The sequence below is a fragment of the Typopeltis vanoorti genome, chromosome 8, assembly GCF_054136105.1.
Source record: "Typopeltis vanoorti isolate ZY-2024b chromosome 8, IOZ_Tvanoo_1.0, whole genome shotgun sequence".
Lineage (NCBI taxonomy): Eukaryota > Metazoa > Arthropoda > Arachnida > Uropygi > Thelyphonidae > Typopeltis > Typopeltis vanoorti.
The window spans coordinates 81,983,900-82,010,146 of NC_143556.1; the positions used below are offsets into that span (position 1 = coordinate 81,983,900).

The following is a 26,247-nucleotide window of genomic DNA, read 5'->3' on the forward strand; positions in this document are numbered from 1 at the left end:
ACAACAAAAATATACAACAGGTGACGCCACTAGTTTCTTCTATTTTCGAAAAGTTTGGTTTCTTTTTGGACAGAGGGTGTAGAAATTATTACAAAATTATTATTACTCATGCTCGTTCTATGGCCAGATTGTCTGTTATGCGAGATGAAAAACGAGTTTTCATCTCGTTTTTCATCTCGCAAACAAAATTTCTCGTCGTGTGTAACCATGCTCCGTAGGGGTTTAGAACATGCTTAAGTTGTATATATCTCAGTACAGGAAGAAAATTCGCTGCCACTTCCGTCGCAGATGAACAACTCTTTCAAAAAAGATTTCATAAAGATTCACGAGTGATTGCCTGAATTCAAACCAATGCTTTTCAATCTCCAATGATCATTATCAGAACTGTAACAAAACATACTAATTGACATATTCGAATTAAACGGGGAAAATGTTCAATGGACAGAAGCACGCACATCTCTGAATTAATTAAGCAAGGCAACTTTAAGAGTTGTGATTTAGTCAAAAGTTGAGAAATCTTCAATTTCTTTATTTTAAAGTAACAATCATTTTTGATATCACAGTATTTGATATGACACAACCATACAGATATTATCATTATGCGCATATCATCGGTTTGACTATCTTACGGAAAAACTTTCTAGTGAATTATAGAAAAAAAAGAGGAACTGTTGAAGAACAATGGAGAGAGAGAAAATGAACAAATACACTTGCTCTTAAATAGAATCCGAAATATCATTAATTATTCAGTGAAAATTCATTAGATAAAATTGATAATCTTCGACTACCCTGATTTAAGTGCAGTTCATCTGAGATCTTTGAATAAGCCATGAAATATTCCAGTGTATTTGCCAGGTGGTATTTTTATTACTTTTAATATTTTAATGATATTTTCTAGATTCTAAACGATGAATTAATTATATGCTTAGATTAATTATTTTATTAGATTATATTCAGGTTATACATCAAACGGAGTTATGAAAGTGAGACAGCATCAAGACCGGTATGGATCCCTCGGGTAAGAGGTGAAGAACCACGAAATAACAGAGTGACATAATCGATAACCTTAACAGACTTTATATTTTCCTCAATTAATTCGTTATATGATTCTAACAACAGCCATATATCATTAGTCTAATGTATTAGAATTACGATTACACAGAACTGTTTTTAATAAGAATTTCGTTTTGAGATTTTTAAGAACAATTAAAGGATGCACAACTTGGATCATATATGAAATGAAGACATCAAAAAACGAACTTGATATTTATAATGAAAATGAAAAGATCAATGAATATAGAGAGTGAGATCGAAAGAACATCTATTTAGGATGGAAAGATATTGGCTATTAAAAGAAGTGAATAGATATACACCAAAGGGAAAGATATATATATACAGTGTATATATACATATATATAAGGAGAAAGAATTTCTTTTTGCTGTAGACCGCATGAAAATTTAGAACTGAATAAGTATATGTCACTGGGAGTTAAGATATCAAGCTATTCGTAATTAACAATTAATTACCGTTTCAGAATATTTTCATTTTCAAAGGAAATTCACCATATGGTCAGCGACATGTGCCGTATCTCTTTTAATCCCTTTTAGATCACATACGATCTTAAAATGATCATCAAGATTACGATCCCAAAGTCATCTCAATAACACTATCATGAATATTATTAAAATTCATCCTTATTATGATAGCAAAATTTTCATCATGATTAGGATCACATTCATTAGCATAATTCCGGTTACTGTCGTCTGTGGGTTGCATGCAGTTTTCAGTTGTCACCATAAATGTTTCACGCTCCTTCGTTGCTTAGATATTTTTCTAGAATTAAAAAGCATATTCTAGTCAAACTATTACCGGTTTATCTCAATGGTAAACTAAAAGTGAATATTTTGCTACTCTCTAGCTGGACTTTCTCCTATGTTTATTATAAGCAATGACTGGAATCACCTTTGTTGGAATTCAATATAGTGCAATAACCACAAACACAATAAAGATGACAGAATCTCTTATAACATCAATAGATCATAAGAAAGAACTATGTTTCGCAGTCAGAATCAGTAAAGTTATATAAGGGTAAAATTCAACTAGCATGATAGTCAATCAAAAATAATACATATTTATTTTCTTAGAAGTGAAACATTTGTTTGCCTTTAGCTTTTATAGAAGACAAATGGTTTTTTATCTAGCGAAATATAAGAAGTTAATTTATCTTTTCTGAACTGTATCAATAATGGCACAATTCAGGAAAAGATGGATTAATGATACCTTAAGATGAAGCTATGCAGTAAGCGATGGTGATAAATGGATTATGGAAGTGACCATTATCGTCCTTAACTGCTTGATGATTGATTATTTTAAAAGTCAAAAGTGACAATAAGAGACCTAGAATAAATCGACAATAAAATGATATGTCGTTATTATTTATTTCGTGAACACCTCAGAAAAAGCAATCGGTCCTGATGAACACACACACACACACACGCACACACATACATATATATACACACACACACACACACACACACACACACACACGATTATATAATATTTTGAAATTTTTCTTGGAATATATAGGTGCTGTGTTATCGAAGCTATAATTTGCAGCGGCTAAATTCAAATACTAAAGAAATAAATAAAAAAACTGGATTATTTTAATTGGATAGTTTCGTGCTGAAGACAAAGGAACAAAGTATTCTACAAAAGTAATTATAAACTTTACTGTTGCTACGTGTTCCTCTTTAGTCCATTCCCTTCTTCCCTCAAACTTCTTCATATTCGCCAAGTTTCATTCTTTCTCTTAACACCATCATCTCATTATCCTACTTCAAGCTTTCTTATCACCTACCTATAATCACTTTACTTATTTTCTTAATAAAGACACACACACACACAAACAAATAAAAACAAAATAAAATAAAACGTATATCTTTTGCATTATAAGTCTTCGGTTTCTTAAGGAAGAAATTACGCAAGTTTTATATTGTGAAAATAAAAGCGCGAAAGCTGAAGTTTTGTGGATAAACTGCGTTTAAAAAATTTGAAAATCGGCTTACATAAGGGATATAAAAATAAGGAAAATTCACCAAAACCGAGAGAGAGAGAGAGAGAGAGAGAGGGGGGGGAGGAATGATAAATAAGGACCTTTTCTAATATTTTAACACATACTATTTCATTTCGCTGTTAAATATTTTTGATAAAAGAGTTCAAACCACTTTTGCATGATGCTTCATAGAATGTTTTACTACTGATATATAGGCGCATACCTTCGCGTACCTCTATGAATTTCTTTGGGTACACTTTTTATAAAACTCAATGCACATAATACAGTCACATGTAGCTGCTTGGTTGATTTATCGTTATTCTAGAGGAGATCTAACAAAACGAAGCTATCCCTCGTGAATAAGAATCATGAGATGTTTTGATACTACTGTCAAGTTGGTTTCCTTTTGAAAAAAATATTCAAAGAACAACTTTGGCCTTAGTAGAAGGCACAAACTGACATCTTGAAACACGAACACACACAGACACACACATATACATGAATGAGAATAATGAAAATGTTACTAAAAAGAAATTTTGTCAAAGATAAGTGACACTATCTTGGAAAATTAAGTACTTTTCAGTGATGCTAGTAACGTATCACTCTGTTCGATGGGTTATATATTTGATTAGTTTGGATAAAATATTCTGTTTGAACCAAGTAATTATTATGATATTTTTGAATTCGATCGAAGATCACTTGTGATAGAAATTTTTATGATGGATGATAAAGAACATTATTGTCTACCTACAACTAACAAGCAACGGAGAATAATACTTTCAAAAATTTCTTTGAATATATATGTTCCTCCATAGTAGAGTCAGATGAAGTCGTTTGGTTTGGAAAATCTGGGCCAGAACTCTCTCTTGAGCTCAAAGAATCTTTAACATGAATTTTCCCATTGAAAATGAGTTTTCGGGTTCCGATTGAGATGGAAGGGTTTTCCTCCCAGAAACTCGAGTTTTTCATCCCATAATAAGGCAAACTACCGTGAATAGAAAATGTAAATTACTGCTATGATAGGTAATGCAGATAATAGGATTAATCCTCCCCTATCATAAGCAGTATCCGAGTTCCATAAAAGATGGAATATATATATATATATATATATATATATATATATATATATATATATATATATATATATATATATATATATATATATATATATATATATATATATATATACACGATGCTTGAAAAGAAGTCAATGGCCAAGACGTAACGTGTATGTAACGAATAGTCACGTATTAGTAGCCGGTATGAATTGAAGAAATGTGACGCTTCTAAGTTAGTTCAACTGTTTCTGTGTGAAATGGCTGCCAAAAGAGAACTGACGCAGCATGAAAGAGGCGTTGTGATAGGATGGCATGTTGCAGGTCAATCTGTTCGGCAAACTGCTAACAAATTGGACCATTCACAGGTAAATAATCAGTTATACCATACTGAAGCGGAAGTGCAGGGCGTCCACTGCAGTGCTACCCGTAGTCGACGACACAGTACACTCGCCGAATGTGACCGTACGGTGCTACGAAGGTTAATACATTATGTATAAACCACGATTCGTCTGCCGACACGTTGAATGCGGAGTTCCAGGCATCGACTGGAACACGAATCTGCACAAAAGCATTCAGAACTGAGGCTCAGTACGTGGATTCCATGATAGGACCACAATATTCAAGCCCTACAGTCCAGAACCAACATGCTGCTTCGTCTTCAGTGGTGCAAAGAGTGTGTGTGCAGAAGCTTATAAAGCTGTGTTATAGAGCGACGAATCACGCTACACCCTCTACCGAGAGATGGACAGGTGTGTGTGTGTGTGGCGAATGCCTAGTGAACGTCTCTTACCAGAGTGCATAAACCAAACTATAAAATTAGGAGGTCGCGGTATGGTCCTGTTTTTCCTGATTTGGCATCAGACCTCCATTTGTGACGCCACGACTGTTGAATTCCGAGAGATATCTGAACATTATAGACAATGTAATGCATCTTACTTTGTTACATTTCTAACTGACTAAATTGGCATCCAAAGAGCCCTGATCAACTCATTTGAACATCTGTGGGATAAACTGGAGCTTCGAGTAAGGTCAAGATTCGTTCGCCCCACAACATTCTAGGACCTCATTACATCACTACAGGAAGAATATTCCAAAATTGCCATTGATCGCTATTGTACGCTTGCGGAATGTATACCACGTAGGATTGCTACAGTCATCACAGCTAAAGGAGGTCCTACATCTTATTAAAGTGGACGACATTGCTGGTTGTTGACTCCATAATGTTTCACCATAACCTGATATGCCTATCTAGATGTTCCTCAGAACTAGGCGATTCTAATTTAGATATTTTCAGCCATATCGTTACTACAAACGAGCATAGGCGCTAAATCACTACAAAATATTAACATCTCCCTAATTAGTGCGCTTACCAGAGTGGTCCTTAAGAGTAACTAGGTTATAGTAAAGAATGGGTAAACATCAGAAGCAAATGATTTATAGACTGATGTCTCAGAGGAACTTTCATTATGTGCATTTTTTCCTAAGAAAGTAAACGTAATTAATACAAATTTTTTCCTATTAATTCTTCGAATAGAAATGCGTAATCTGATTTTATACTTATGTTACTGTCTTCTCTTGAAAGTTTAATAGATATGGAAATATAGCATATTTCCATATCTATTAAGTTTCGTTTGTCATAAAATATTCAATTTATTCATAACTTCTTTCTCATGATTGATGAACTGTTTTTCCAGTAAGAGTTTTCTGTGCTATGAAGATTTATTTCAATTTTACTGTAATCGTAAGTGATGTGGAAAATGTCAGCTGGCTATAATTACATGAGAAAAAGATATAAATTTAAGTAGTCAAATTATTTATAGAAGACGTTAATGGAAATTCACTAATAAATATATCAAAAACCTTCAGATATTATTTGTATATTAAGAGATTTAAAAGAAATAGATAAATTATTGTGGTGAATGCAAATGTCATGCGCATCTTGCTCATGGGAGTCGTTCCAATGGGAGAAGATTGCGAAAAGACTATGATGTTTTAACCATATGTATTTTCCAAGTGGTTTAGTTTTTCTTTGGAAGTGGAGAGACTTCCGGGATTTCTTTTAAATCCTTGCCATCTACTTATGAGGCTTGCTCACATCCTGTTGAAGTGACTTTCTAAACGTCCTAGATATGGGAACTCTTAACTTTCATCTTTTAGGATGAAAATTTATGGGTTCTGATAATCTGACTTTTATTCGTCTCTGTGGGCCATGGAAGTTTGGTGAACGGATCTCTCATACAATCATCACGAAGAAATGGAGCGAAATTTGTTGTGTTTTCTCATATTCGCTGCAAATATGAGAAAATACAACAAATTTTTCAGTATGTGTATGTGTACACACACACACATACATGCACAAATTCCAAAGACAAAAGAATCAGATGATTCCTTTATACGATGCATCGGTCGTGTATACTGATAGGTAAGATACTGACGACGAGGACTCCCTGCTTTGCAAAATACTATGGAAATGTAGACCTTTGAATGCCACGATGTAAAACCAATCTACAAACGTTGGATTGCATAAAAGCATCATGTGATCTATATTCTTATTTTCAGATGACATAAGTATCTTGTTCAAAATGCAATGCCGGTGATATACACTTGAAAGTATATTACGAAACAAACTCTGCCTTCTTTCAAAAGGAGTACGACATTCGTTTTATATGTAAAAAGAGTTCTTCTCTCTATAAAAAAAATCGAAAGAGAAATAAATTCCACCATTGCTTTCTAGTACGATGATATGTATTGCTATTGAGAGTGTTAATATCAGTAACAATTATCATCATTACTGTCTGCGGTAGGCTGAATTAATCAGATAGCAGATTATGATAGCTGTTCAATAGTGAATACAGTTTATATGGGACTACGTTATTTAGATTTCTATAAAAATTCAGGTTTTTCATCTTTTAGTCTTGCCAATGGTATTATTCTATGCTTCCATCTCTTGTGTAAGCCTTTAAATAAGTGTCATGTACAAGTGTTCGGAATACGTATTGATACTTCTTATTTATTGGAATATGGAGGCCGAATTTTTTGGGATCTCTCTCTCTCATTGGTTTTGATTTCAGTCGACACTGTTTTTCAAATGGAAATTTGTAATTCCTTTTGTTAGGACAACTCAAAATATTGCCCTAACAAAATTTGTTCACAGTAATTCACCAAATATTTATGTCATGGTTAATTGATTTCATATAATTAAGTAATTAGTGTGAATCTGTTCCCTTCAAATTAATATATTCAGTAATAATAACCAGAATTGCATTTTTCTTTATTACTAACGAATAAATAGGTAGGTAAGAACGCTGAGATTATTTTAATGAAGTACTTACGTGGTGAGAAAAGAGTCCCGCTTTATTTTTTTCTGCTAACGATGAATGATGTTAAGTTAAGCATGCTAGTTGTTAAAAGGTTCGTGACCTTCGACTGTGAGTAGTACGTTCGTTTATTTTTATTGTATGTAGACATGGTTAATAAACAAACTCCCGAGGTAAGTAATTTGAACACTATAGGATACACTGTACATCAATATATGTATATTATACAACGTGGATATTTTAGATATTTTTTTGAAACATAAACTCAATGCTGATTTAGACACATTATAACATGCCGTTATAAAGCATGTTATAATGTATCACGTTATAAGGCAGTTCTATTCTATTCGATACAAAGAATATAAGAATATATTTTGACTGCTAAACATAAACCTACATAAATCACCATCATAACCACCACTACCGTTTCAGAACTTTCAAAATATTTGTAAATGGTATTTGAATGAATGAAAACTGCAAGTACAGTATGGGAGAAAAATTACTGAATAACTACAACATTAAACTGCTTTATTAACAAATAAATATCGGTTCAGACACGGTGATATGTACATTCATAACTATCGGTGGAATCCTGGTCTAATAAAGCATTAACGACGGTAGATTACATGCTCGAAATGAGCACCTTGTCTTTCAAAACAGGTTTCTTAGCGTATTCGAAGTAAGTTCTCTGTTAGCTTGGAAAACAACGGTTGGGACATCTGCTGGACGTAGAGTGTAATTTTATCCCTCAGTACATCAAGGTTTGAAGGCAGGTCATGGTGGAATACCCGTTCCTTCAACATCTCTGCAAACGAAGTTGTCAAGCGATATGAAATCAGAAGGACTTGGAGGATACGGGATTTCTGTGAACTTCGAAATGAGCCTCCCGGTAAGTCTTCTGATAAATCGGCTCTAGAACACGCGATGTGTGATTGGTTGCTCCATTCTGAGGAATACCTATGCACGATATTGAATGTTCTTTGCATGACGCATCCTATACAAATCCTGGGTGAACGGAACCAACATATCGATGTGTGACTATTCAAGGTAACGGTTACACCACCCTCTTCAATGAAGTAGGATCCAATAATGCCACAGCCGGAAACCGCACACCATGCGGTGACCTCGCTGTGAAGAGGTTTCTTTTGGACAAATTCAGTCTCGAGAAACCCAGAAATCTGCAGGTTCTTCTGTTTATATGACCGCTTAGATGGAAATGCGCTTCGTGTGAGAACCAGACATTATGAAGGACAGATATTGGCCACAGATATTGGCCAGCACGCGTGCACAGTATTCCCGCCGTGCAGCGTAATCCGTTGCTGTTAAAAACTGACCCATCTGAATGATGTACAAAAATACACTCAGCTCCTTAAGGAATCTCTGTAGTGACCGCCTCGGTATCCCAAGTTTTACGGTTGTTCTGCGTTGACTACGTTTCAGAGATTATAATTGCTCCATCACACGTCCGTGATTCTCATTTGTGTTAACAATTCATGATCTTCCCGAATGCCTTTTGCATTGCTGTAGAACACTCTCCAGTAGGATGGAACCTATCAATCAAGGCAATTATGACACTATTGCTTGGATCACGAATACGGAAAAAACGAACAAACTGCTCATAAACATGTCGTAGGCTTGGACCATTTGCTCTACCGACTCCATATGAACGAAAATGATGCTCAAAAGAAACATATTTTCTTCTGACGTCAACACCATTGCTACAGCTAAGTGTAATGGCGTAGACGCTACACGTGCTCTTCTATTAATATGCACGCACACGAAAGGCATATCTCATACCGCGTGTGCTGAAGGGGGGAGGGGGGAAAAGCTCTCTACTGTTTTTTTTTTTTTTTTTTTTCCCATACTGTATTACTCGTACATTAATATATGCAAAACTCGCAAAAGATGTCACGGCAGTCATAAAAGAAGAATTAATGTGAGATGTAGCAATATTTTATTCACAAACACGCATATACGAGACTATATGCAGTAACAATGATTATTATCTGTAGGCGTAGATTTCTGTGGCTAATTGGTTCAAAAGATATATTTCGGTGATTACACCACATTTTTTATTATTCAATTATACAAAATACTGAAATAATACTGAACTATTAGAGCTGACCACACTTGTGGTCAGCTCTAATAGTTCAGTATTATTTCAGATTTTTCATCAAGTGTATTCCTAGTGTATGAACGAGAACAAGAACACGTGACATCGTCCAGTATTGTTCAACGTCAATAACGTTTTATATCTGCATTCTGTTATTTGAGTTTATGAATAGCCAGACGGTTATGATTTGTATTTATTAATTCTCTTGTTTAAACTTAAAGTTATACTATTTACTCCCTGAAGATGTAAATCCTACGATTTACAAAACTTGTCGGGAACAATTATTTCAGTATTTTGTATAACTGAATAATAAAAAATGTGGTATAATCACCGAAATATATCTTTTGAATGATTAATACAATTATGGGTATTCAAAACCCTATGAATAGTAGGCAATTTGAGCTTTGGCGTGTTAGATAAGCTGTCACTCTCCATACGTATTGTATCATATTGCACAATCTTAGGAGCATAACAGCACTGTACCAATCTCAGAGAAATAGCTGCTAAGCTTAGATGCCGAAATAATAATACACTTTGCTTCTAACCCACTATCTTTCAGGTATTCTTATGTTATGCGGAATTCCTAATTCTCATGATTGGATTAAATGTTAATTTACTTGTTTATGTGTCTATCTGTGTGTGTAATACAATCAAAATCAGTCGTAATGCTATCTAACTTAAACTCTCTTACCAGGACTCTATACAAAGTGAGACAGAATATCAGCTTCAGTTTGGTAAAGAAAATGCGGACACCGGAACTCAACCATATAATTTCTTATAAAGTTTCTGGATTTTTTCTCTGATTTTTCATCAATGTGTTCAATATTATTCGATAGCAAGATATATAGAACGACATTAACTTTGGATGTCGTAAAGGAAAAACGAACTAACTGTTGTGAAATAAGCCATTTCCTCATTCAGCAGTTTGTCTGGTATCAGTGAATTGCCGTGGTTTTCGTGCATTGCTTCTTCGTCTTGCTGAAATACTTAGCTGTCAAAATCTACCCAGACTATTGGCTTGACATATGATTTGTAAACCTGCCAGGAAATGATGAATAACCTGATTGCAGGAAATCCGCTAGATAACGACTCTTTTCAGAATATCCCTTTGCAGAGATTAGGAACAACAATCACTGAGTGAATCTAATCTGAATGCAATTTTCTCTCCTTTGAAAGAATTTATCGCATGATATATTAATATCATTGGCAGATTTAAGCGCCACCTCTTTAGTATCCATTTCAATGTATGCTATTCATTTGATTATTGCCTGATATGGAATTTTTGTTTTGGTGACGAAGCGAAACCATGAATATCTCTTGCCTCTTAGAACTGAGTCGGATTCACGCCCTTATTAACTAAATATAGGTGTCTCGTTCCCTAAGCATTTTACCACTTTCTATTATAAAATTCGGTTTGTTTTAAGATTTAAGGTTTAGTAGCTACAGATTTTATCAAATTTTTCTTGATATTATTTCATACAACTTAAAAACGAAGAACCGGTTTCGAATTCTGTATGCAAAGAATGTTTATAGAAGTATATGGGATATATCAGCGGAGATTAGTCAGGTGCGTTTCATATGGAGATGGTGGATTTCCTTTCTGCTCAGAAACACTTTTTCATTTTCCAACACTAGAATAAAGGGTTGGTTAATACATAGGTAACATACGTGCCTCATGGAAATCACTGCGTCCGTTTTGATTCCCATAATACCAATATGATAAGATATAATATGTTAAGATAAATTTTTTATTTTAAAATTGAAATAATTCTTAAATAAGACGAGAACCTTTGTGCTGTCCTATTAACCTTCAACCAAGTGCCATACAGAATTTTATACAAGCTCTTATAGTTTTCCGTATAATGTTGTGTAATGGTAGTTATCATGAGAAAACAGAAATCTTCCTAGAAACATATTGATGTTTTTGGCCAACAAACAACAGATATCGTAAGCATTTGAAAACTACGAAGAAAACTGATCACCTACAAATGCAACAGGATTGAAATCTGGAATTGATTTAAGAGATATTTGCTCCATGTTATCAAAATGCATTGTTTTCATCTTTCGAATATTTAAAATATTGCTTTATATTGATTTGAGTTGAGTTATTTTAATATTTATTTTTATTGTTTATTTTATATTAAATTTATTAATTTTCATATTTAATTTTTCAATGAATATAAAAAGATGAAATATATAAAAAATTAATATTAGTTTCCAACGCAGGTACATTGCTCTTTCAAATAATCCACAAGTTTATATCATGATATAAGATAAGCACATTTTTGACTATTTCTACCGTCAAGATAAACTTAATCCGTGCCTTTCTTATTTGTGGGAAAAATGACGTCCATCCGATGTTTTTATTTTTATTTTATAAGATTACAAAAGATAATAACCACTTAGGTTATCGTGCGTGATCCTATGCACTAATTTGGAACAGTAAAATAATCCGTCAGGTTTCTCTCATGAGAGCTTTAATCTGATTAGACTGTTTGCTGTAGTTGAAGCTTTTGGCTCATCTGAAAAGTTTTTCGTCAATCAGAAGTGTTCTGACGTTTTTGCACTTCACTGGCTATCCATGTTCTTTGGGTTGCACGCTTTTCATCATACTAATACTAACATTTTCCTGTAAACCTCGTAAGGCTTAATTTACTGCTGGCCACAAAAAAGTGATGACAGAATTTTCACTGAGTGCAATCGATAACTGGACTTCACATACCCACTTCAACTGTATATAACACACTAAAAATCATAAAGTGAGAAGACCTATTCGTCTATAACTACCAAGTAAGTCCAGTGTCCTTGAGAAAGCATTAGACAAGTTTTCTCTTAATATTGTTTTTATCAGGTTGCATCTGACTAAAAATAAGATGCAATTAATAGTCTAATTAATATGAAACTGATGAGATTTTCATACTTCTTATCAACCATGTTATAAATGAAATTTGAATTTTGATATCCCAAAGCATCCAATCTTCTAGAGATTTGTGAGGCTGGGTTCACGATCCTTTTTTTTAAACTATTTCTTGTGTTCACTCATTATAATATCCCCAATATTTCTTTTACATCTACGATATTATCAGCCCGATAACAAATCACACATTAGTAGAGCACAGGTGTACTGCATTTTTCTCATTTTTGTCTCCACCACAACTCCATTGCGCAAAATATTTTACCACCTACTGAGAAACGACGCACGTTGATAACATGGGACGAAATAATACAGTGAGCGTCATTAGGAATCTAGCTTTTGCTCCGTTTTACCTCATCCCAAATCTGAATGTACTGAAATTACCTTGTGATTACAGATGGCATTACATCATCATAATGCTTTGGTTATGTTGCGAGTAGAGTAAGACAGTCAACTTAGGAATGTTAATGGCTTTACCCACTACTTTCCACATTAAATGAAGGGACGATACCATATCATTAGTAAAGTGAGGACAGAGATGCCATTAATGATTCCAAGTTTGGTGTTCGCTTACCGGAAGAAGCGACAAACGTGTTTTCTTTTCCAAAATTTCTTTATTTCTTAATTTTTTTCCAATTCCAGTACCTAGATCTGATAATTATTATAGTCATCAGTGTAGTATTCACTTCTATTGAGGATTTTATTTTCTTACTGCCATACAAATGACAAGAAAAGTGTCGATGCTATTCCCTTTCTTCCTTTTTACTAGTTTACATCAGAGGCAAATTTCAATAAATGAAATGAATCAAATTTCATTATGGTTGATTTTAATCTTTATAGCCAAGATTATCCACATTTTTGCAAAACAAAAAAAAAATATATATATATATAAAATATGAATGTAGATATATTGGCAACTATTAAGAAGAGCCAGTTTATCAATTATATTGGTTATTTTCTTTGTAGCCCTCCAATTTCTGCTGCTTCTGAAAATTAACGAAAGTGTTAATAGATTCAGCTCTCTTGTATCACTGGTTATTGTTGCTCTATAGGCTGTTTAATTGTTGAACAGACTAGTAATTTCAACTTTACTCAATCCACGGATGCATCATCCATGTCTTCTTGTTTGTCATAGTTCTAACTAAAAACGAACTAAACTTCTAAAAGCTTCTATAGAAATGCTTTCAGAAGAATTGACTAATTTGCTGTACTTAAAAATAAAGGCTAGTTTCTACAAAAGAACTTGAAATAAAAAATTTTTAAAAATTTCATTAACTACAGAAGAGGTTACATCAGCAGCAAAAATTACATGCCAAAGATTAAGTTCACACGGCCATTACTTTTTTTTTTAAATTTCGTTCTTTCCTAATTACTTTCGGTATGCATTCTTCTCTGTTGACCTTCAACCAAGCGGTTTCTCATTTTAAAGTCACTACTAATAAATCTGTTTACTATAAACTTCCAAGAGAGAAAAAGCAATAAAGATCAATTTACTACATGGTAACGTGAACATTTTATTCTCATGCAAAATATCAGGAGAAAAGTACTTTAAATATTAGGAACATGAGAATAAACTACTGGTGGCTTTATATCCTATAAAGTTTGGTCTTAGAATGAAAAAGAATTTGTAATTATCAAACGCATGTTTCATTTGTTGAGCATCGTATTAATTGCTATTGGCATATAAAAATGCCTGACCTAACTTTGTGAGAATCTGCAAAGGTAGCGAAATAGATATAGAACATTTATATTAATTTCTTTTGTATAAATAACATCATACATATAAGGAACACACTTAAATATTCAAATGACGGAATGTCAGATTACAAAGACAGTTATATTCAGAAGGTCATTCGTCATTCTGTGATCACAGTAGCTGAACTGTGTGCAATAATATGGATATGTTGGATTCGGTTTATGCACTGCATCCCTAAATTTAGATGATGCGTCCAAGCTTTATGACCATCTGGATTCATAATTTCAACGATACCTCCAAATGAGAGTTAGCCAACCAGCTCATTTTCAACCAAGAACTTATTGCTGGGCACGTAAACCACTTTAATTAAAATCTTCACTTTCTAGCAATTAATTTCTAGATGACAGAAATTTGTATTATGTGGTACACTTTCCTTCCTCTGGCTACTCATGGTAGCATGGGTAGTTGAGCTACTTCCAAGAATGGAGGAATCATGCACTATGTGTAATACAAGGATAGATAGATCGTTTATGAGTACTCATTTGATGTGTAGTAAAGTTTTCACGATTAATATGCAAAATTATTTTCATGAAAATAGTAAATATTTTCATTCATCTGAAGTATCTTAACAGTGCTACGTTACTAACAAAACAGCAAATCCATTTGCCGTGGGTTGTATTCTGGAAAAACACCTCCACTCTACTTTACTACACCAGCACAATCATTGACACTTGGCGTGGGGGGGGGGTTGTGCTGGTGTAGTAAAGTAAAGTGATGATGTTGATTCGGTGAAATTCACGTATAAGAATGCACCAAAGCGTATTTCTTGGATTAAGAGAAAAACAAAAATCCTTCAAGGAAAAAAACCTTATAGTGCAGTACTGAATGTTGATTACGTGATAAAATCTAGGAGGAATGACAACTGGCCAAACTAATTTTTTTTTTCTTGAATTCACTGGACATCTACAGATGCCGTATGGTCACTCCGATGCTCGATGATGTTCCACACTAGGCCTCGCCATGTAGTCCTATTGTTTGCCCTTCTGGCAGCCTCAACTCTCTGAAGATCAGTCACTCCACACACGCCATCCATTCATCTCATTGATGGTCTACCCCTGCCTCTTTTTCCAGGAACTTTACCTTCTATTACTGTTCTGAGAAGTCCTCCTTCCATCCTTTCTATGTGCCCAAAATATTTTAATTTTCTTCTGTCAATATCCTTAAGGAGCCTTAAAGTTTTACTAATATTTTCTAACACTCATTCATTTGTACGCCTTTCAGTATTTGATATCTTCAACAGCCTTCTGTAACACCATATCTCAAAAGCAGATATCCGTTTCTTATCTGACTTCTTTAGATTCCAAGTCTCGCATCCATAAGTCGCTGTTGGAAAAACAACTGCATCCAAAATCCTCAACTTTTTTCCCATGGAGATAGATCCATCCTTCCAGATTTTAGACAGGTCTCTGACTGTTGTTTTAGCTCCATTCCTAACCTTTTTCTGACATCTTCTGAACAGCAATTCTTCACATTAATAATGGATCCCAGGTACTCAAACTTGCTGACTTCCTCAATTCTTTCTCCATTAAGATACATTTGTTTCTCAAGAGCTTCTCTGTTTGTTTTTCCTTTGAGAACCATGATCTTTGTCTTGCTAGAATTGAGTTGGAGTCCTCTGCTATTACTGATCTTGTTAACTTTGTCAAGAATTAGTCCTAGTTCTTCCATGTCATTACAAAGGAGTACTGTATCATCAGCGTACCTCAGATTACTGATCAATCTACCTCCTATCGTAATTTCTGTCCTGAGATCATCCAATGCTTCACGCATGATGTCCTCTGCATATGTACTAAACAAGTGAGGAGAGAGTAAACATCCATGTCTAACTCCTTTTCCAACTTGAAGCCAGTCAGTTAATCCAACACCTGTTATTATTGTGGCTTCTTACTCCTTATACAAGTTGGCTATCAAACCTGATAGTGTGTTGAGGAAAACCCATTCTTTCCATTACTTCCCACAGTTTCACATGCTCAACACAGCCAAAAGCTTTAGAGTAGTCTAAGAAACACATTACCAGAGGGAGCCTGTCTAAGGCAAAGGATCTGATCTCTGGTGCCCCCATCTTTCCTAAAACCTGTTTGTTCCTCGGGCATCTCTGCCTCAACTTTGGCCTCCATCCTATTTAGCATGATCTTTAATAAAATTTTGCTTGCATGAGATATCAAACTAATAGTTCTATAATTCTTGCATGCCTTCATATCACCTTTCTTGTGTAGTGGTATAAAAACTGACTTCTTCCAGTCTCTAGGCCATGATCCTGTCTCCCATATCCTTGTAATCAATCTATGAAACACTCTTATCCCTCCATCTCCTGTGGCCTTAATTAACTCTGCTGGGATTTCATCTGCACCTGCTGCCTTATTGCTGTTGAGCTGCTTAACTGCTCTTTCAACTTCATGCCTAAGTGGAGGAGGTTCCAAATCAAAATTTTCTTGGTGGGAGGACTCCACATTTTCTTTATCCACTCTGCTGTACAGTTCCTCACAGTATTCTTTCCATCTGTTTTTGATTTCCAACTCTTCTGTTAGTAATGATCTATTCCTCTCTTTGATGACATTCAATTTAGGCTTAAACTTGTGCTTTAAGTCACGAACTAAATAAAACATCCTTTTATAATTATGCCTTCTCATCTGGAACTCTATTTCTTCACATTTATTAGTATAGAACTTTTCCTTATCCTGCTTGATGGCTCTTCTGATTTCTCTATGTAAACTCTTGTATTCTTCGGTCCCTGTGTCTCATTGTTTTTCCAACCGCCTTCTTTGATTAGTTCCCATGTTGAATCTGATATCCATGGGTCTTTTGGTTTTCTTATTGGGCCGAGATACGGCTTCGCTGTATCCTGTATCATCATCTTGACTCCTTCCCAAAGCATTTCTGGAGAGATTTCCTCATTGGTCTCCAAAAATTCATCCAGCCGAGTTGATGTTTCTTCTGTGAATCCACTAGGAATTATTCTAACATCCAATCTAGTGGAATGTGCCTGACCTGGAAGTCTTCGGAGTCTTAGTCTTATTTTGGCTCTTACCAGCTGATGGTTTGTACCACAATCTGCTCCAGGACAAGTATGCACATCAGAGATGCTTGTCTTCCACCGCTGGAGAGCCAGGATGTAATCGATCTGGTGCCTTGACCTATCAATGTTGGATGTCCAAGTATAGGTCCGTCGTGGATGTTTCTGAAAGCAGGTATTGGTAATAACTAATCTGTTAGCACGGGCAAATTCCAACAGTCTTTCACCATGGGTGTTACGTTCACCCAGACCAAACATGCTACACTCCGGCCTGACTCTCATACCCTTTCCCACTTTTGCATTTAAGTCTCCTAAGATGTACAGTATGTCTCTCCTTGGTAGGCAGTCCAAAACAGTTTGCAAGTTTTCATAGAATTCTTCAGGCCTATCCCTGTGGGGTGCATAAACTACCACAATTGATACATTGGTAGGCTGAGCCTTAAGTCTAATGGAAAGTATCCTATCATTAATGGGGTTATAACAAGAAGGATTCTTGCCTGAGTTGTCTTCAGTATCACAGCAACCCCATGATGTTTTGAGTCACCACCTGAGTAAATAACTAGCTTACCATCCTGTCTTTTGAAGTGACCTTCTCCATTCCATCTGGTCTCTGTAATTCCCAAGATGTTAATTTTATACCTATCCATCTCTTTTCAGACAATCTCAAGAGTACCCATCTGTAAATCCCGGACATTCCATGTACCTATGTAAAATTCTTTTCTAAGATTAATCTTATACATTCTGTGCCAAACTAATAATGACACTCATTTTAGCGGACTAATTTTGTGCTTTCTACTGGTTGTCGAATGGACAGCGATTAGCATTTCAAACCACAGTCTACGAACTCGAATCCTACCCTAACATGGATACTTTAATAAGAAAGCAGGTTATGGGAATAAACTTATATATTCACATCGGGTACAAACCTATCGGTTTAACTATATTAATACTGTTGTCAGATAAAGAAATGATAGTCTCCGGGGGGGGGGTATTCAGAAACCAGACATGGAACTTTTTTAAACAACATGGGATAGTAGGCTAACACCAGAAGAAGAAAATAAACCTCTCACACTCAAACATTTTGCTAACTTTAATAGCACATTAACATCACAAATGCCGGCCTGGTTGGCCGAGTGGTTAGCGTATTCGCTTTCTAGCCAAAAGGCTGCAAGTTCGGATCCCACCGTGGGCATGGATGTTTGTGATATGTGAAAATACAAGTCGTGATGGTGGTGGGCGGAGATGGTGTTGGTGTAGTTGTAGTGGATTGAGAGACAGAGATGTAGAGTAGGTGTCCTCCCTCAATGAGTCTCGACTTCCTTGAGGTGTTACGTGATAATAATAATATCAGACGTTCTTTAAGCAGAGTGGTGTCTTGCACCGGTCGATGAAAATCATCTATTACCTAAGGACATTCATAAATGTTCATATCTACAATGGAATTCTATCCCCCTAGCTTATTAGCTGGACAGTGGATGTTAATATGGTAATCAAGTTAGCAAAATGTTTGAGTATGAGAGGTTTATTTTCTTCTTCTTCTGGTGTAAGCCCACTATCGCATCTTGCTTATTACAGACCTAACGTGATTTGAAAAAGTGATGTATGATATGTAAAGCATGATTAATGTGCCACAACATTCCATAAGATTATCACAAAATAATCTATAAATTAGGCGTAATTATCTTCACGAAAACTGAATTAAAAATCACATTATATATTTTATGCTGCACTTTCTTTTCCATATATATCTCTTACGTAGAAATTTATGTAGAAATACAAAAACCCGAATTTGGTTTCAAATAAAACCAGAAGGATATGGCTTGAGAAATTAGTATCATCTCTATTTAAGAATCGGGTTCATTAGCCTTGAATCATATTATTAATTACTTGTCAGCATCATACCTCCATTAGCTGCAAATGTTTGAGACATATTCGTAAACATTTCAAATATGCAAGAAAAATTCAGTTTGTCAAAATTATTTTGACAAACTTTCCCTTTGCCTACAACTGCTTAAAGACCTTCATCGAGGTTATGATATTAATAGCGCCATTTGAAACTCTGTATTACTGGGAAAAGGGAAAAAGTAATTTAAATCTATATAAGTAATGAATAAATTAGAAGGAAAGCTATTTTCTTTTTTCTTTGTTTTTAAGATTTCTGCTGAAATAGTGGACCCTGGAATTTGTGAATTATTTACAGGCACGTTTAATAAAAATAGACAATAAATATTATTTCAGCGATAATAAATATCTCTAAATATTCAGATGTTTTAATGATGCACTCTCAATGGCAGAGAATGGAATAAGAAAACAAAAATATAATAAAAATGCATGGAAAAATAGGAACATGTCATTTTTCATTTTTATCGACATAAATCGATGCCTACGAAGAAAAAAAATAAGTAAAATAATTTTACTGATTGTAAAAATTATGCAAAATAAATTTTGTATTTTTCTGATCTGCTTGAATAAAATGAAGAAAGCCATTCTCTAAACAGTTCTTCATTTAAGCATAATTTGATGAATTTAAAGAAATTGTCCTTCAAATCTAATGTCAGAAACTTACTATTGGTTAACTGGTGTGGGATACTTGCAACTAAAGTTATAGAATATTTTAGATCAGTGATTTCCGATAAATATCATAGAACACATACGGTCGCATTACCGTTCACCCCCCTCATGTCATCACTTAAGTTTCGGGTAATTGTTTCGTCAAGAAGCTGATGCAGACATGCGATAAAGGTCTTACCATGTTTCCTTAGCAAGACTCAGCTGACACTGCCACACTTATTAGAATCCTCGTGGCTTAGAAGCAGCTCCTACGAATACAGCATCCATCGTTCTCACTTGATTGCTAGCGCCGCACTACACAGCATGACCAGCTGGGACACAAAGCAAAGCATTTTCTGTGAGACTAGAGAAGCGGATTTTATTTGTGCACATGCGCATGCTTCAGTTTCCCTGATAGGAGAGATTTTCTCTCTCTCTCTCTCTCTCTTTCTCTGCCTCGCTCTCTCCGTTGAGATCTTCATTTACACTTGGTTCGTTTGCCTTACCAAAATGAGAAAATTAGGAGTGCTACTGAGAATGGATTTTAGGGAAAGATGATAAGGAAGGACGGTTCTTTAGAATCAGAACTTTAATAAAGATTAGGAAGTCAATAAAGTGTTCTCCTAAGAAGTGTGCAGTCCTTATGTCAGTATATTAGGTTATTTTTTTACTGAAGTTATTTTTAGTAGAGTAGATGCAAGTGCTGGTGGATTCTAACCTTTCATGATTTTAATCTTTATAATAAGATGGCTCCTTACACTAAAGACATTAATAATAATAATATATATATTATGTTATATATATATATATATATATAATAACATAAAAATATCAAAATAAAGTAGTAACTAAGTAATACAAATTGATATAATGTTTCTTTTGTGTACCAAAAAGTAAGCAATCTGTTATTTTCAAAATAAAACTGTAGATTGATATTTTACATATGGAAATATATTGTACTGTTTCAGCTCTACGTTGTACTATGACAAGAAATTGCATTCTCCTGTTTAAATTAATGTTCTACGATGGGACATGATAAGAATTGACAATATATATATGTTCTTTCTCCGAACATCTATTAGATTACTATTTGCTTGTTGATTCTTATCATGTCCCATCGTAGAACATTAATTTAAACAGGAGAATGCAATTTCTTGTCATAGTACAACGTAGAGCTGAAACAGTACAATATATTTCCATATGTAAAATATCAATCTACAGTTTTATTTTGAAAATAACAGATTGCGTATTTTTTGGTATACAAAAGAAACATTATATCAATTTGTTTTACTTAGTTACTACTTTATTTTGACATTTTGACTTTATTTATCCACTATTTAATCGACGCCGTAAACAGGAGCTGACTGCATCATAGATATTTCTGAATACTTCTAGGTGGTATACGATATTCGTCACCTACTGAAAGTCTGCTATTCTGCTTAATGGAGAACTGAAGTGGTTTATCAAATCCTTTACCAAAAAATACTGGCAACCTTTATACTTTCCAGATTATTAAATACGAAATAAGTTTATAGCGTTTTGTGGGTAGTTCGATATAAAAATTCCTTACAGGAATTCCACTTTTTTTTGTGATATATTTTAAGGTACTACTCGTTCGGCAACAGGGCTTTCCAAAAACTATTTACTCCACTTTTTTCTATTATGTTCTAATATACATCGGATGATGTATATTAGAACACAGTGATAATATATTATTTTTCCCACCATTTTTTATTCATATAACGAAGTAAGTATGAAGGCTGCATCGTTACATAAGATGTCTTAATAATGAAGACGTATTGGGTGGGAAAAGAGAGAACTTATGAATTCCTCTCAAATGCCTTTACCGAAATCACATTGGTACCAGCAGTGAAAGGTTTGCTTTCCAGTTCTCTTCTGATAAGTGATTTCACGAGTACGATAACGGCGATTAAATTATATTTTTATTTATTTATTTATCTATGCGCGTAGCTCAAGTCTTGATCTTTAACTTTCCGCAGTTCTTTCTGTGCTATTTTATTCTTTCACGTCCATTTCTATTTTTGTTACTTCAGATGTTCCATCTTCGTCTGCCTGGTTGCATAAGTGGTTAGTGTATGCATTCTCCAACAAGCAAGCTTCTGGTATGAATCCCACAATGGACACGAATGTTTGTAAATGCCTTTAGGTGGGAGATGACGTTCTTCCCTCGGTTTGAAACCACTGCTTGCTTATTAGAAATCTGAAGTGGTTTGAAAAAGTTCCCTGTTTGGTCTATGTAGCAGAATTTCTGGATTATGCCAAATAAATACATAATAAAAAATAAATAAATAATGTAAGACAGCAAAGCTTTTGTAAAAGTAGCTAAACAAAGTCATGGGAAGACTTTGGTAAGAATATAGAAAAAAAAATCTTCAAAAGGTTTCACAGCTTGCCTAGAAGAAATAGTCCGACTTCTTGATTGCGAAGGGAAAGATCTGAAGATAAATGGAAGCTGTTTAAGATATTTACGCTTTGCATATGACATAGTTATCTTCACTTCAACTGCGCATTAATTACATACCCGTATCCATGAACTTTAAGTTGCTAGCAAAACAATTGGGCTGAGGATAAACCTGAAGAAGACCCAAGTTATGTTCAATAGCTATGTCCAACCAAAAATAATAAAAATCAATAACGATGAAATTAAACAAGTCGATCATTACATATACTTAGGACAACAGATATCAATGGAACAAAAATATCATGGACGAAATTAAGAGACCCACGATGCTTGGGTGGAAAGCATTTGGAAAACTGCATTCAGTATTCAAAATCCAACTACCATTATGCCTGAAGGGAAACGTTAAACGTTTTTAACCAATTTATTCCTATATTGACATATGATTATGAAACATGGACACTAAAGTCAAAGGAAATTCAAAATTAACAGCACAATTTAGTATGGAAAGAAGTATGTTTGGTATCACAAGACTGAATCACAAAAAGAATTCGCGGATAAGAAACCAAACCAAAGTCTCAGACATCATAGGAAGAGTGAAACATCTGAAATGGCAATGGGCTGGATATATGGCTCAAAGACAAGACCAACGATGGACTAAAGAAGTAATGGATTCGATGACACGAGAGGATAAACGACCACAACACCGACATAAATCACAGTGAATTGATGATATCATCAGATTTGCAGGAGTGACATGGGAAATGAGAGCCATGGACAGACAGTCTTGCAGTAATCTTATAAAGGCGTTCATCCAGCAGTGAATTGACGATTTCTGATCATGATGATTATGATAAAAAAATATCTGGTTGATGGAACATTTTCTGGACGTTATCTAAAAAGCTTAGAAATTGAGAAAAGAATGCTGTAAAAGGAATCAAAGATTATAAAGGTGACATGAAAATGGAAGATAAGAATATCCTATATGCCTGGAGGATTTCTTGGAAAGAGTGTTAAAACGAACCAAGCAATGACAGAACCGTAATAGAAAAGTTTCCAGAGAAATGCAAAGAGAAGTACATATCAATACTCGAGGTAGTAAACGCTGTCAGAAACTTGAACTTTGGAAGGGTAGATGAAGTAGATGATATTCGACCAGAAACGCTTAAATATGGAGATATAAAAGTTTTGCATTGGTTACACTGCATAATTTAGAAAGCATTAGATCGAATTTCAGATGACTGGTGTAGAGTTCTCCGGTAACTTGGAGAAGCTGGGTTCAGACCAAATAGAGGTTGTCGTGATCAAACTTTTACTTTACAAAAAATTCTTTAGAAATCATAGAAATACGACAAGGATCTGTACTTAAATTTTGTAGATCTGGATGACAATGTGCAGAGAAAAGCTTTCAAAACATTATATGAGGTAAATAGAAGAGCGCTACATAATATATATTTAAGTTTAATCTATATAGTGTAACTAAACAGTTAGAATTGAAGGTAATACATGAAGATGGTTTGATGTAAAATCAGGGGTAAGAAGAATGTATATTATCTCCACTGTTATTCATCATCGATATGTATCACATTATAACCGAAAGTAGCATTAGGCCTAATACAGTATTAGAATTGGAGATGTCAAACGTAGCTCTCTGCTTTATGCAGATGACGTTGTACTCCCAAATGTATCCAGTGCAAATCTTCAGGATTCTGTAGTTAAATTGAATAACAGCTGCTGGAACAAATATGGCATCGAGATCAGCAATAAAAATATTGAAATTATGAAAATATGCAGAAAATTTGAACACATCAACTGCATTCTGAATGGAAGCCTATAGAACAAGTAAAAAATGTTAGCTATTTAGCATAGTTTTAGTGGCGATGGCAAGTTAAATATGGAAACATAAGCAAAGCTGGTATAATGAGTAGCCAGCTGAATAAATTTAGGAATAAGAGAAAAAATAGCCAAAACACCAAACAAGACAGTGTTCAAACCAGTTTTCAGTTATGGATCTGAGAGTTTCGTTAGCAATAAATCATTGGTCAAAGACTAGAGACCACAGATATGATGGTTCTGAGAAAAATCAGGGAAGTGAACACATGTCATCAATGCCAGAATGAATGAAGATATTAGAAAGGAACATGGCATTATTAGCATTCAAGAATGTTTCAGAAGAGCTGAAAGGTGTCATGGCTACTAAATGGAATAGGTGAGGAAACGTTAGTAAAACAGGTGTTTGATGCCAAGATGGCAGTAAAGAGACCCAGAGGAAAATCAAGATCTCCGTGGATTGATTCAGTCGGAAATGCCTTATATACGATAATACTGGAGTGCTGACAATAGAAAAAATCTGGAGAAAAATCGTGGAAATCAGATTATTAATAATGTAAACATAATCATATAGTGCTGTCATAGTAGCCTGAACATCCCTTGAGGGTACATATCAGGAATTGATGATGACGAATAAAAATAATTAGCCCGTCCACATTGCTAATTCACTGTATATTTATAACCTTTCGTGAGAGGACTTTGCATTATATATATATATATATATATATGTTGGAGAAAGTTTATTGAACAGATTATTCCGAAGATAATAGTACTATTTAGTTAAAAATTGCTTCAGGTGATTTAACGAATAAAAGATTTGAAAATATATTCGGAAAAGCATATTAACAAACGAACACAATTTATAACTAATTCAACTTATATTTCGAAATAAATAAATTCAGGTCATATACTCCAGTATCGGAGCTACTTTAGATAATCAAGATGATTGATTCATTTATTCATTTGTCAAGAAAGAAAAGTTTGCTAACTTGATTAACTGAATTTTTTTTTGTTTGTTTACAAAGTCGTTTTGTTTGCATTAAGATTTGCTAAACTGTGTTTCCTTAAGTTCACTATTAGATCCGTTTTTGTTCTGATTTCATTCCGGATTTTTTTCGTCTCTAACTACAAAGAAATAATACTTCCTTTAACATGTTATTCACTTAAAAATATGCATATTATAAAGCATTTTTGGTATCACGGGATACGATCTTCATCATACTATTCAAATCAGTTTATGTAATTTCAATTTTACTATATTAAGGAATACTTATGACTCATGATTAACATTTTCCTAAAGCAAATTAAAGAGATTTTAAATTAAATTCAATTTTTCAGTTGAATAAATGCTACAGGGAGTCCACAAAACAATTTTGAGATAATTGAAATTTCTTCATCGAGCCGAATTTCACCTTAGGAAACTAAATTATAAAGCAGATTGTAATGAAATCTCATTTTATTCTCACAACTGGTAAATATCGATAAAATGTAAACGTTCTGAATCAACTTTGTATATTAAGAAAAGACGTAGAAATGAGTGCAACGGATAACGTCTGTTAGAACTTTAGTTTCCATCCTGGTATTGATGTAAAGGTTTAAGATTTGTAGCATATGCTGTTCTCTATTAATACAAATAGCCATTTATGTTCACGTTCCTTGAGGATTAGATTTTCAGAGGAAAAAAAACTAATAATTTGGAAAGGAAGTAAAAAAAAAACATAATAAAATAAAATAAAATAAAAAACGATGCTTGTATGAAATAAAACTGCGATGAATGAATAGAATTATTCATGTATTGAAATATAAATGATTAATCAAACAGAAACGCTAACAAAGAAGAAGTTAAAAAATACAGATTTTATAAAGTGTTTATAGGAAATTCAATAGATTATTAAAAATATTCCAACTCCCCTAACCACACCAGAACAAGTTGTATATACACACTGTTTAAAACAAAACAAACAAAAACAAAAACTTCCTGAAAATGTCCTACTCTTATCTGAAACTTTCTTTCCTTCCCGATTCAAAAAAAGACAACTATCGACAACGCATTTCATACGTTTAGATTTCCTTCACTCTATTTTTTTTAATTCAGCATTTAGTTCAAATTTCGTTGCATAGTATACATTAGAGATACCACAACTCTGCATAACAACAGTATGACTAACCGTCACCTGTACAATTCTTTAGTCAAAACTATCTGTGAAAATAGCATATCGTA

The 26,247-nt window shown here is 34.2% G+C and overlaps 1 protein-coding gene across 1 annotated transcript in view; it reads right to left on the bottom strand.

Annotated features, from left to right (window-relative positions):
- Positions 1–20,088, bottom strand: part of LOC150104166 (guanylate cyclase soluble subunit beta-1-like) — a 195,476-nt gene extending 175,388 nt beyond the window's left edge. Inside the window, exon 1 of the mRNA XM_090396787.1 lies at positions 19,977–20,088. Coding sequence (XP_090252913.1) covers positions 19,977–19,979 — 3 coding nt within the window. The 5' untranslated portion in view covers positions 19,980–20,088. The remainder of the gene's footprint in view (positions 1–19,976) is intronic.
- Positions 20,089–26,247: the final 6,159 nt, after the last annotated feature.